At 48.7% G+C, this 13,479-nt stretch overlaps 1 protein-coding gene across 1 annotated transcript in view; it reads right to left on the minus strand.

Moving 5' to 3' along the window:
* Positions 1 to 12,980, minus strand: part of GNAL (G protein subunit alpha L) — a 211,471-nt gene extending 198,491 nt beyond the window's left edge. Inside the window, exon 1 of the mRNA XM_026455998.2 lies at positions 12,093 to 12,980. Coding sequence (XP_026311783.1) covers positions 12,093 to 12,438 — 346 coding nt within the window. The 5' untranslated portion in view covers positions 12,439 to 12,980. The remainder of the gene's footprint in view (positions 1 to 12,092) is intronic.
* Positions 12,981 to 13,479: the final 499 nt, after the last annotated feature.

Below are 13,479 nucleotides of genomic sequence, written 5' to 3' on the forward strand. Positions count from 1 at the left end.
TCAAAAAAAAAAAAAAAAAAAAAAAAAAAAGAGGGAGACTTCCTTATAGGTCACATATATCAATTAGAGCATATTCTAAATGAATTTTCAGTTCAACAGACTCAAAGCAGATGCAGGAGTTTCGATAAAACTATGCACAAGGTGCGGAGCGTTTTGTTTTTCATTTGCTCTGTGTGGCACCTGCTGCTTTCCAATGAGCCTCTCAAAACGAGGGGTTTCGCAAACTTGTCGATTTCAAGAACAGAAATATACTCTACAAATACTATTTTTTTCTTTTTTTGAGATGGAGTCTTGCTCTGTCGCCCAGGAGTGCAGTGGCACCATCTCGGCTCACTGCAACCTCCGGCTCCTGGGTTCAAGTCATTCTCCTGCCTCAGCCTCCCGAGTAGCTGGGATTACAGGCTCGTGCCACCACATCCAGCTAATCTTTGTAATTTTAGTAGAGATGGGATTTCGCCATGCTGGCCAGGCTGGTCTGGAACTCCTGACCTTATGTGATCCACCCGCCTTGGCCTCCCAAAGTGTTGGGACTGCAGGAGTGAGCCACCGCACCAGGCTGTTTTTTATTTTTATTTTATTTTATTATTTTTAAGTGGGAAGGTTCCTGGAAGCTGCTGCCCTCCTCCTCAGTCCTGCTTCCCCTTCTCACTGGGGCAAGAGCTGCTCCCGTTTTCTGTGTCTGCATGGATGTATTTTATGCTGTGCTGCAATGGCTGGTTGATGCCTTTGTCTCCCACACAAGGTCATAAGCTCCTGAGAACACAGAACAGCTCCTGAGACAGCTCCAGTTTGTAGACTGAAGCCTGACAGAACCTGGGACGTGGCAGATGTGCTACTGAATGTCAGTAATTGCTACTGAATGAACAAATAGTAGCCCGTAACACAGCACTGACGTCCTTCTCAATAGATAGGTTGTTCTACAAATCAAACAGCCGATTGATCTGTGGCGTAGTCTAACTCTCCGGGGTATGCAGGCTTGGGCCTTGTTCTGGGCTTCCGCACCAGGACAGCTGTGGGTTTGTGGTTTGTCTACACCAGCCTCTGAGGGCGACTGGGAAGAAGGAGGCCGGCTCTGGGATCAGCACTCGCCTCTCGCCTAGGTCCTGATTGCTCCCTGGGGCTACTCTCGCGTTCTGAATCTTGCTCTGCTGGCGAGCTTTGTGTCTACAGATTTCTGTGTCTGGCCTAATTCCAGTGGCTGATATTTTCCCAGAAAAGAAAATACAGCTGGGGTTGAGGCAAATGTGTGCTCCATGATTCTGGCGCTGACCTGTGTTTCTCCTGTGGCCTCTGGGCCGGCAGACTCCAAACCACGCTGTCTAGATGCTCCCGAAGTGCCTGTGAAACACAACTGCTTCTCTGCAGCCAAGTTAAAGTTTCGCTTTTGTGGCTTTTTATCCACCTTCCTTTCAGTGATTCTCTAATGAGTGGATTTTTTGGGGAAAAAAAGGATAAACGTTTCATCTTTTTTTTTTCTTCATGCTGATTGACAGACAATCTCCAGCCTCCCATGATGTGCAATCTATAAAATGCAGCTTCTGATATTGACTTGTGGAGCACTTTGACAGCTGGAGATAAAAGGAGCAGTCTCCTTCCCGTTTGATAACACTGCACACTGTTGTTCAAACTTTCTTCATCTTCTTGAAGCATCAGTTCCATTAGGTAAACACTCCAGGTTGCTGCTACATGCTGGGAGCTGTGAGAGCTTCTAGGTTCTTTCAGCAGCTCCTTGATGAATAGGAAACCAGCTGCCAGGTGCAAACTTGGAGCAGATTTCACAGCTGCTTCTGCTCATAGTTTGCACCTAGGATCAATAACAGCATTAGTTTGTTTGTTGTTTTTTTTTTTGAGATTCTTGCTCTGTTCCCCAGGCTGGAGTGCAATGGAGTACTCTGGCTCATTGCAACCTCCTGTCTCGGCCTCCCGAGTAGCTGGGATTACAGGTACCAGTCACCATGTCTGGCTAATTTTCGTATTTTTAGTAGAGATGAGGTTTCACCATGTTGGCCAGGCTAGTCTTGAACTCCTGACCTCAAGCAATCCGCCTGCCTCGGCCTCTCAAAGTGCTGGGATTATAGGCGTGAGCCATGGCACCTGGCCAGCATTATGCATTTTTTGTGTGCAAACATCAACATTAAACAATCAAGTTCCTACCTCTCCTGCACTCATAAAATATCCTAAGGAAGGGGGATGCCCGTCACGTTACTGAGAGGTTCCACGTGCATCCCTGGAATCATGTTCTTGACCCACACTGCTGCCATTTATCTCGGAGCACGTGCAGGCTCTGACTGGTAGTTTTCTTTTAGGTTCTTGTCCTTTCTCTTCAACAACACAGTGAACTTTTCCAGGGCTGAGGCTGTGCTCTCTGCCTTGTGGAATCTCCACGTCACCCAGAGAAGCACCCGGCACACAGCAGGTTCTGGAGAGATGCAAATGTTTGCAGTTGGTGAGTAATACAAGGGATTCAATGAATAAAATGACTTTTCTCTGTGACTCAAAGTATGGGTATCATCGCACCTTATTTTTCTGTTTATGTCAAAATACTGTCTTCTTCTGCTTTTCCTGGGAGCAGTTCGTGTCCTCAGAAGGAAAATTCACTTTTCAACTGCAGAAGAACACACCAAGTGAGCATTAATCCAAAGCACAGTGATGCAACGTAAGTCTTCTCCAAGGCTCTTCTGCCAGGATTAGATAAAGCCGATGCCACGGTGTGCTTGCTGTCTTCCTCCATCCTCCATCCATCGGCAGGTTGACCTGCCTCTCATTAAAGAACATTTTCCCAGACCGGCAGATGAAGTAACATCAGGAAGGGCTGGAAAGAGCTATCTAACCCTTGAACATTTCGATGACGGCTTCCCTAACTGGCGCCTTCAGTGGCATTTGGTGTAACACCTGATAACAGCTGGGCAACAGTCCTCCGAGTCCTCCTGATGAGGCAGAGCTAGGGCAGCCTCACAGGATGGGACACGGGGCCAAGCCAAGCGGCCCGCAGGGGTGTGTGTGTGTGCCCCTCCCGTCAGGCGCTGACACTTCAATGCTTGTCTAGAGGACTTCATTTGCTGAGAATAATTTAACCCCAGAACTGCAGTTGGAAAAGTCTTTACATGATGCTTTTTTATTCATAAACCACAGCTTTCAATAATGGGCTCTATCTTTCCTGCTGCGGTTCACTGGCCTGGGCTTTTCAAGAGTAGGGCCATCAGCTTATGGCCCCTAAATGGGCTCATTAGAAGAACCATAGACCCTTCTGCTATGGCCACTGTGGTGTCCTGTTCTCCACCAGCTCCTCCTCTTGGGATCCTAATTCAAGGACAAAATCCTTCACTGACTTCTTTTCTTAGTAAGTGACTAAAACAAAAAGCCTATTATTTAGAGCAGTTTTAGGCTCACAGCAAAATTGAGAGGATGGTACAGAGTACAGCTGCCATGTACTCCCCGCCCCCACAGGCACAGCCTCCCCACCAGCAACATCCCTCACAGTGGGCTGCAACCTGTGAAGCTACCCTGGCACGTCACTGTCACCCAGAGGCCACAGGGCTGGAAGGGGTACACTAGGGTTCCCTCTTGGCGTTGTACATGCTGTGGGTTGGACAAGTGTGTGGTGACACTGTCCACTCTGATGGTATCATACAGAGTAGTTTCCCTGCCCTGAAAGTCCTCTGCGTGCTGTCTGTCCATCTCTAGCAAGGGAATTCTGAAACAACAGGGAACGGTTTTCACTTGGCCCCTAAACGCACTTAGAGTCACTGCTTTAGCTGATAGAAGGTAATTTTCTATTTTTCAGTAAGAGTTGGTTTCAGCTTAAAGCCAACCAAAAAGAAAAAAGAAAAAAACAACCCAACAACTAAGTATCAACAAATTTAGACCCAGCTGGGCACGGTAACTCATGCCTGTAATCCCAGCATTTTGGGAGGCCGAGACAGGCAGATCACCAGAGGTCAGGAGTTTGAGACCAGCCTGTCCAACATGGTAAAACCTTGTCTCTACTAAAAATTAAAAAAAAAAAAAAAAAGAGCCGGGTGTAGTGGTAGGCACCTGTGGTCCCAGCTACTTAGGAGGCTGAGGCAAGAGAATCACTTGAACCTGGGAGGCGGAGGTTGCCATGAGCCAAGATGGCACCACTGCACTCCAGCCTGGGCAACAGAGACTCTGTCTCAAAATAAATAAATAAATAAAATTTAAAATAAATGAATAAATGTAGACTCAAAGTAAGTTATCCTGGGTGCTGTGAGGCGAGAAATAATCATCTAGGGCTCCTTATTCAGATTTATGCAGTGGGGTTTTGGAGATCTTCTGATTAGCACTTTCAATATCATGAGTTGATTTTAGGCCCTTCGAGTTAGGTCTTATCTTTGAAAATGCTAATCTTTGGAAACTTTTCATAGACTAATTAAATTAGCTAGATACCTTAATTAGCTAGGTCTCTTGGTCTCAACTCAACTGAAAAACCTGCCTGCCATTAAAGAATTTCCCTCTAAATGACACATGAGTCTGACACCGTCAACAGGGAAAGTCACTTGTGCTGGAGGAGCTGAGGTTGAGTCCAGGCACCTGAGTGTTCAGAAGGTGGATGCAAGCTGGCCAAACAAAGATGGACAGTTCCTCTCCTGCCCTCTTCTCTTCACCCCCAGGAGCACCCACCATTCCAGTCTCATCCGTCATCTTCCCAGCTGTTTCCTGGATGGCACAGGGTGCAGGAGTGGGCACATCTGTTCTGTCCTCCAGCAGCAAAGTCCTCCCAAGAGAGCCACCACCACTGCTTCAGTGTCTTCCTGTCCCTTCCAGTCTGAAGCCTCCTGTACCCACCAGGCCATGAACCTGCACACCCAGTGGATTCCTTCTCAGTCCTCTTTTTATTTATTTATTTATTTTTTTGAGACGGAGTCTCGTTCTGTCGCCCAGGCTGGCGTGTAGTGGTGTGATCTTGGCTCACTGCAACCTCTGCCTCCCAGGTTCAAGCGATTCTCCTGCCTCAGCCTCCCAAGTAGCTGGTATCACAGGAATGCACCACCACACCCAGCTAATTTTTGCATTTTTATTAGAGACGGGGTTTTACCACGTTGGCCAGGATGGTCTTGATCTCTTGGCCTTGTAATCCACCCACCTCAGCCTCCCAAAGTGCTGGGATTACAGGCATGAGCCACTGTACCTGGCCTCAGCCCTCTTTATCCCTGAGCTCCCAAATGACACTGCTGGCCACTGCCTTTCTCCTGAAACCTCTTCCTTTCTTGGCTGCTCCCAGCCCTCTATCACTCTTCATACTCTTCTTCCTCCAGCCCTTTTGGAAAGGCTGGAGTCCCACGGCCTCCTATCCTGGGCCCTCCTCCTCCCTTCCCTTCTCACTCTGCACGTCCTCCCTGGGTGGCATGTCCTCTCCGGGTGGCGTGTGGTCTCCAGGTGGCATGTCCAACCTGGCCAATGCACTACTGACTCTGGGCGACACATCCGTCTCTGGCTCTGCAGCCTCTCTGAGATCCACGGCAAATGCCCAGCTGCTCTCCAGCCACTGCCCACTGGACACCCCAGGCCCTTCAGTCTCAACACATCTAGAGTGGAGCTCACTGTTCTCTTCTCCCTCCAGCTGACTCTTCCTCTTAAATTCCTTACTTGGAGAATGTCCTTGCCATTTCACTGAAGCGTTCGGTGACATTTCCTCACCCAGATGTTCTTCTTTCCCTCCATCTCATCAGTCACCAGGTTCCCGGGACTCCATTTTGCCCACAGCCACAGACACGCCTGCCCCTTCCTGTCACCGTCACTGCATCTGAATGAGGTCGCCTCCTCACATCTCTTTTTTTTTTTCTGAGACTGAGTCTTGCTCTGTCCCCTAGGCTGGAGTGCAATGGCACGATCTCAACCCACTGCAACCTCCACCTCTCGGATTCGAGTGATACTCCCACCTTAGCCTCCTGAGAAGCTGGGATTACAGGCACCTACCACCAGCTAATTAAAAGTTAGCTGGTAACGAGCTAGTTGTTTTTGTTTGTTTGTTTGTTTTTTGAGACTGCGTCTCGCTGTGTCACCCAGGCTGGAGAGCAGTGGTGTGATCTCAGCTCACTGCAAGCTCCGCCTCCCGGGTTCATGCCATTCTCCTGCCTCAGTCTCCCAAGTAGCTGGGACTACAGGTGCCTGCCACCGTGCGTGGCTAAGTTTTCGTATTTTTAGTAGAGACAGGGTTTCACCATGGTCTCGATCTCCTGACCTCATGATCTGCCGCCTCAGCCTCCCAAAGTGCTGGGATTACAGCCGTGAGCCACCGCGCCTGGCCTTAATTTTTGTATTTTTAGTAGAGATGAGGTTTCACCATGCTGGCCAGGCTGGTCTCCAACTCCCGACCTCAGGTGACCTGCCCACCTCAGTCTCCCAAAGCGCTGGGATTATAGGCGTGCGACACCGCGCCTGGGCTCCTCACATCTCTTGACTGGACTGTTGCAGCTGCCTCCATCTGGCCTCACAGCCACTGGCTAATGTTGTTTGGCGAGGTCAGCCTGCCTGGGCTTGATCCTGGCTCAGTCACAGAGGGCTGTGTGCACCTGGGGCTGGATGCGATTTGCTAGGATGTGTGATCTCATTACATGAATTTACATACATTATTTCAACTAATTTCATTTACTCCTCTCAGTAAGCCAGTGGGATTAGGATTCTCATTGAGACGGAAACTGAAGCTCTAGGGGTGTACTTAAGTTTGTGCAGCTGGAGGGTGGGGGTGCTAAGGGCCTCGGACAAGGTCTGACTCCAGTGCCATGCTCTAACCATCACACATGCCCCTCTGCATCTTTTAGTGGGTCGTAGGATACCCCCAAATTTTGAAAAAAGTGTTCATAAAATGCTCATATATTCCAGTGACACAACTACCTGTTTTCAGGGCCAGTACTAATCATGAGAATAAACACAAGAGGGTTGGCAAGTCCAAGACAGCATTTTTGACAGAGTGCTCTGAACTTCCGGTGTTTTGCCAGGTGAAAGAACAAGATAAATCCTTGGGATGAAATTAGGCTTCATGTAAACAATGGCAGTTTCCAGCCTATAAAATTTTAGTATCATTGATATAACAGTTTATAACAAGTTATACAACATAAAAGTTTTGACTTAAATGCAACAACATCACTGCATTCTCTTTAAGGCCGTAAGGATGTGTTATGCTTTTGTGAGTTCAGAAACGTAAGGAATAGCCACAGTATGGGGATTTCTTCTGACTTTGAAAGCCACGGCGCCACAGGAGACTGTGGCAAAAAATGAAGACAGCAAGTTAATAAGGATGTGTCCAAGGCTGCTGCACAACTCCAAAACTGTTGTGTTTTCTTGCTCACTTCTGCATTCACTAAGAAAGAGACATTTACTTGGGAAAAAAGTCATCAAAACCCCAGAGTGGAGAACATTCCTTCTGTGTTTTGTGTGTGTGTGTGTGTGTGTGTGTGTGTGTGTGTGTGTGCGCGCGCATGCGCATGTCTGAGCATGTGTGCACTGGGCACCTCCTCCGAGAGAAACTAAAGACACAGATTAAAATCATGCAAGCATTCTGATACAAAAGAAAACCAGCAAATGGTTTTGTACCAAAGAGATTGCTTCCTTCTTGAAAGATGTATTCCAGACAGAGAAATAGCAAATACACAAACTATAAGAAGACATAATTGAAAAAAGTAAAAAACACAAATCTTATCTACAGTTGAGGATTTCAAACTCGAGTAACAATCCAGAATCATATTAAAGGAGTAGTTGAGTGGAACATGATGACCCTTCCCCAACAGGACGGTAGTGACCACAGTCAATGAAAGATGAAGACAAAACAACGGCATTGACGCTGTTACAACTCCATGAACTCAACAGCAGAAAAATTCACCTGAAGAATGGTGAACACAGCTTTGTTTGCTGTATGTGCTCATTTGGCAGATTAAATATTTTGGTTCACACCAATTCACATCAAGTATGCTTTTCATTGGTGTAGACCCAGGGCCTCTGCCAATGGTGTCTAATGTGAGTGAGCCCCTAAAGCCTAGTGCACAGCCTGCAGAAAAGTCTGTGTGACCTAGGTCAGATCAGGGGTAAGAGCCAGCAGCCCGTGACTGCATTAGCCATGTAGATTACATTTTATTAAAATTAGGTAGGTTTCAGAAATTCTGAAAACGTGGCAACTTTGGGCCTGTGTTCTCACAAGGCAACAGTGGATGAAGCTAGGATGCAGCTGTCCCTTTTAGACAGGGCACGCACTCCCTGCCTTAGCCCTTGTTATGGATTGAATTATGCTTCCCATTCCCCTGAATTCACATGTTGAAGCCCTAACCCCCAATATGACTGTATGTGGACAGAGGGCCCTTAAGTAGGTAATTAAGGTAAGATGAGGCCATAAAGGTGGGGCCCTAATCCCACAGTGTCCTCATAAGAACAGGAAGGGACAGCCGAGATCTCTCCCTCTTTTTGTGTGCACACAGCGGAAAGGCCATGTGAGGATACTGTGAGAAGGTGGCCGTCTGCAAGCCAGGAACACAGCCCTCACCAGAAATCAACCCTGCTGGCACCTTGATCTTAGACTTCCAACCTCCAGAACTGTGAGAAAATGTCTGTTTTTGGTCACTCAGCCTGTTTTATTTTGGTAGGTGAGCAAGCTGACTAACACATTCCTCATGCTCAAGACCATGAGAGTTATCTGAGAATTCCTCTCATTGCCTGCCTTCCACACCCAGTCATCTGACCTGCTCCCCAAGCCCATGAGCTCCCCACTCCTACTATACCACACTGCTCTAGTTTGGACCCCATGATTCCTTGTCTTGACCACTGCCTTCTAACTGGAAACTTCCATCCCATCTCTGCACCTGCTTAAAATCCAGCCATGGCATGCTTCAACCATGCTCCACCTAAAAATTAAAACGGGACCATATCTCCTCACAGTCACAGTGGCTCCCAGATTCTTGTGTTGTTGCCGGAGGATTGTGTGGGGTGCTACCTCCTGTGCAGGAAAGAAAGCTGAGTCATCAGGATCGACCCCATGAGGGAGACAGAGCACCGAGACACCCATGGAGAGATGTGCCCAAGTGCTCCATGAGAGGAGCACAAAAAATTCACAGGACACAGGGAGTTAAACCTTTATTTCCCCTCGAGGACTCTGGGGAGGTCTCCTCAAGGACTCATCATGACGGGAGACGGGACTCACCTCAAACTAGCAGGCATGGAGTGACCAAGGGCACCTGACTGGACACAATGGCTCACACCTGTAATCCCAGCACTGTGAGCTGGGACGGGTGGATCACTGGATCTCAGGAGTCCAAGACCAGCCTGGGTAACATGGTAAAACCCCATCTCTACATAAAATACAAAAGTTAGTCAGCCGTGGTAGCGTGTACCTGTAGTCCCAGCTGTTTGTGGGGCTGAGGCAGGGGGATTGCTTGAGCTGGGGAGGTCCAGGCTGCAGTGAGCCATGGTCACACCACTGCACTCCTGACTGGGTGACAAAGTGAGATCCTGTCTCAAAAAAAAAAAAAAACAAAATAGAGACATAGTCTCACTATGTCGCCCAGGCTGGTCTTGAACTCCTGGCCTCAAGTGATCTGACCACCTCAGCATCCTAAAGTGTTGGGATTAAACAAAAAAAAAAGAAAGAAAAAAGAAAAAAAGGACACTGCTGGAGCGAGTGTACCTTCCCTGGGTCTGAGGTCTCTGAACCCAATGCCCAGCTTTCAGTGAACATTTCCAGAATAAACAAATGAATGCGGTCAGTGAGCAAGAATAAATGGCTATTACACACAATGGCAGCAGAAGCAATTATCCGAGGATATTAATGGTCAATAAGTCATGTTTCTGACTCAAAATTTTCCAGCTAAATCCATTTTAAAGCCTAATAAAATCAAGAATCTTTGTGTGTGTAACTCAAATCTATATAAAATCAGATAAACAACATCAACGCCATGTAACAGTATGTGTTTTAGTGTAGATATCATTGGTGGAGGATACAATACACACTCCCTGAAAAGTGAGTCATTTGATTTTATGTCACTTTAGCTATGATGCTAATATATAAACTCCATGAGGCTATGAGATGATGTCTTCAAAGCGTACTTTCAAACGTGTTACAAGAAGCTGACTCTTTAGAGCTCACCATTCTATTCTTCAGACCATATCTCATCCCATGTTTTTCACAGATTCATAGTCTAATAATTTTTATTATATAGAAAGCATTTTCTGCTTCCCATATCCTTTTGTTATTTTTAAACTATGTTCAACTGTGTAATCATATCAAAACAATGCTGGGCTGTCACAACTCCTGATCCTATCTGTCTTCTTGTTTTTTGTTAGTTTCTTGAGATGACGATTCTCTCTCCCCTTTTAAAAAATTCCCCCCCTTTTTGAATTATTTTAATTTGATGCATTTAAAAAATTTTGGCTGAAGTAATTTCCAATTAATGTCTTTCCAGGCTGAGCATGGTGGCTCATGTCTGTAATCCCAGCACTTTAGTTTGAGATCAGCCTGGCCAACACAGTGAGACTTGTCTCAATTTATTTATTTATTTATTTATTCATTCATTCATTCATTCATTCATTCATTCATTCATTTTTGAGACAGGGTCTCCAGCGCACCACCCAGCTAATTTTTGTATTTTTTGTAGAGACGGGGTTTTACCATGTTACCCAGGCTGGTCTTGAACTCCCGAGATCAAGTGATCGGCCAGCCTCAGCCTCTCAAAGTGCTGGGATACAGGCATGAGCTGCTGCTGTCTCTATTTTTTGTTTGTTTGTTTGTTTCCTTCCAGAAAAATATGTGGATGAGAGTATACTTTGAATACTTGCATATCCGAAGATTTATTTTACCCTCACACACCAACAACGGTTTATCAAGGTATGAAATTCTGAAGTTACATTTCTGTATCCTCAGACCTCTGGGAACGTGTGCTCTGTGATATTCTGGAGGTGAGCACTGGAGGGGGGAGCTCTGCTACTGCTCAGCCCGCGTTCCTGTTTGAGATAACCTGCGTATTTACTGGTTTTTGTTGTTTCTTCAAAAACATTTCCCTTTGCTTTAGAAATTAGATATTTCATTCACCAGGATACAACAGCTAGGTTTATGTTGTTTTACATTATGCATTCTTGCAGTGCAGTGGACAAGTCCTCTCAGACTCAATATTTATTGTCTTCTAGATCTTAAATGAAAGTTGCATTCATTTACAAGCAGGCATCTTGCTAAAATCATGGAATAGCTCCTTCTCCCATGTACAGCAGAGACCACAGACGTGAACGACTATTCTTCCTTACATCTCACAAAATTGCGATCAAAAGCCCAATTATTATTATTTCGTCTTAAAATTTAAAAGGCAACAAGTAGTATCAGGAAATCGTGATGTTTTTTTTTTCATTCTACGGTAGAGTGCATAGAACCATGTTTTCTGATTGTTGTAGGAGCACACGTACTTGCTATAGGTAAGCTCTGAAAAACACTACTAGGAGAGCAAGCATCTGGTTCCTTGAAAACGCTGGGACTCCGCGCCCGCCCTCCTGCCCGCAGTTACACAGAGAGCACGCCGGGGCCGCCACCCTCTCGTGCCGCTGGTGTTTTGCTCAAGCAAAACCTCCCACAGCCGGGGTTGATCTTCTTCCCCAGTAAACCCAAGTGCAGCTCAAGTTCTTTCTCAAAAGGCAGCAGGCCACACCCACCCACAACACTGTGATTGCAATAAAAGCTTTGCGGTCAAGCTAAAAGGCCTTATAAATCTCCTTTCGTCTGTGTTCTTAAAACAAACCGCCAGCCTCCGTGTGCAGCAGGAAGTGAGCGGCCAGGGCAGAGATCCCCGGGGCTCAGACCCTGCGGAAGGTGCTCAGCCGCGGGGGAGGCTTCCCAGAGAGGCTCATTAGTGAGCGCCGGCGAGCGTGAGGAAAAGCTCAAGGCACTGGGAGGCGCAGAACCAGCCCGGAGCGTCCTCCCGGCCAGGTGGGGGACCCTTCCACCCACAGTTTAAACGCTCGCAGCCTGTCCGCGCCCGCCGCCCGCCCGGCTCCAGTCCCGGGATTCAGGAGCCCCTCCCGCCGCCGCTCCCCGGCGCCCACCGACCCCGCGGGCCCGGCGCGCTGTCCCCGGGGCGTCAGCCGACCGCGCGGCCGGGACCTACCGAGCAGCAGGAGCCGGTGCGTCTGCTGCAGGTCGCGCTTCTGCTCGCGCAGCATGCGGTCGATGCCCCGGCTCACTTTCCTCGCCTCCTTGGCCGCCTCGCGCTCCTCGGCGCTCAGCAGCTCGGTGCGCTGCCGCTTCTCCTTCGGCTTGTCTGCTTGGGGCCAAGCGCATGCCGGGCTCCCGCCGCCGCCCCGAGGGAGCGAGGTCCGAGCCGTGTCCCTTGCAGCCGCCCGGACTGGGGCCGGGGCGGGCTGCGTGTCCTGCACTGGGGGCTCCGAGGCCGCGCAGGGGTCGTCCCCTGGGCCCCCGAAAAGCAGCGGCCGTAGACTGTAGCACAGACCCATGTGGGCGCGGCACGGCGGGGGTGGCGCGCGGGACTAGGGCGGGCTGGGCGCCGAGGGCGGCCTGGTTCCCGCGCCCAGTTCAGGCCGGCGCCCCTGCGGAGGGGCGAGAGGGGGCTACACCCGGACCCTGTTCAGCTCTGCCGGCCGCCAGCTGCGGGAAGGAGGTGCGGCAGGCCCGGGCCGAGGGCAACGGCCCCTCACTGCCCCAGAGGGCCATTTTGCATTTTCCGCTGGGTGCAGGGGGTGGCGGCCGCCTTGGCTGGAGATCACTTGATAACGCCCAGAGCGGGCCAAGCCGACGGGCCTCAGCGAGCCCGGCCCCGTTACCGTAAATGCCGCCGCCGGTCCAGCCCTCGCTACCGTAAATACAGCTGGCTTTCGTTACCGTAAATACTGCCGCCCAAGCTGTTCCCCGTTACCGTAAATACCGCCGCGCGGGCGAGTATTCTGTACCGTAAATAATGCCGACTGAGCCCGGCGCGCAGCTGCGGACAGTACCGCAGTGGCTGTGCAGTCAGCACCTGGAGCCGCAGTTGCGGCAATTAGAAAACCAGGTGGCTTTAATCTTGGGTTATAGTAACTGAGGACGGAAAGCTGGGTGCAGGGATAGAGACCGTGGCTTTAAAGCCTTCAGTTTCCCCAATCCATTGCTTGCAGAGATCTCTGCACCTTGCCAGTCCCTTTTCTGCTCATTATCTTACACACATGCCCGCACACTCTTTATCCCTACTTTAATACTACTATACCTTTGACCTCTACAAAATCTCCAATTCTGGAGTCTGGTCCACGACAGCATTTTCAACAGTTTCCACCCTTAAAAATTAAAACCGAGCACATATAATTGCCATGTACTATTTATATTTGCTGAAATGAGAATATGAGATTGTACACTGTATTTTCTTAATCCACAGTATATCGCAGAGAGGAGCAGGTGCGCCTTCAGACTGGGTGCGCTCTCTCCATGACGCTGAGAAACAAGCCCGCCAGAGGTCCCATGTCTCCGGTTATTTCCCACTGAATGCACAGCATCTTGTAGAGCTT

Source organism: Piliocolobus tephrosceles, chromosome 18 (assembly GCF_002776525.5).
Source record: "Piliocolobus tephrosceles isolate RC106 chromosome 18, ASM277652v3, whole genome shotgun sequence".
Classification (NCBI taxonomy): Eukaryota; Metazoa; Chordata; class Mammalia; order Primates; family Cercopithecidae; genus Piliocolobus; species Piliocolobus tephrosceles.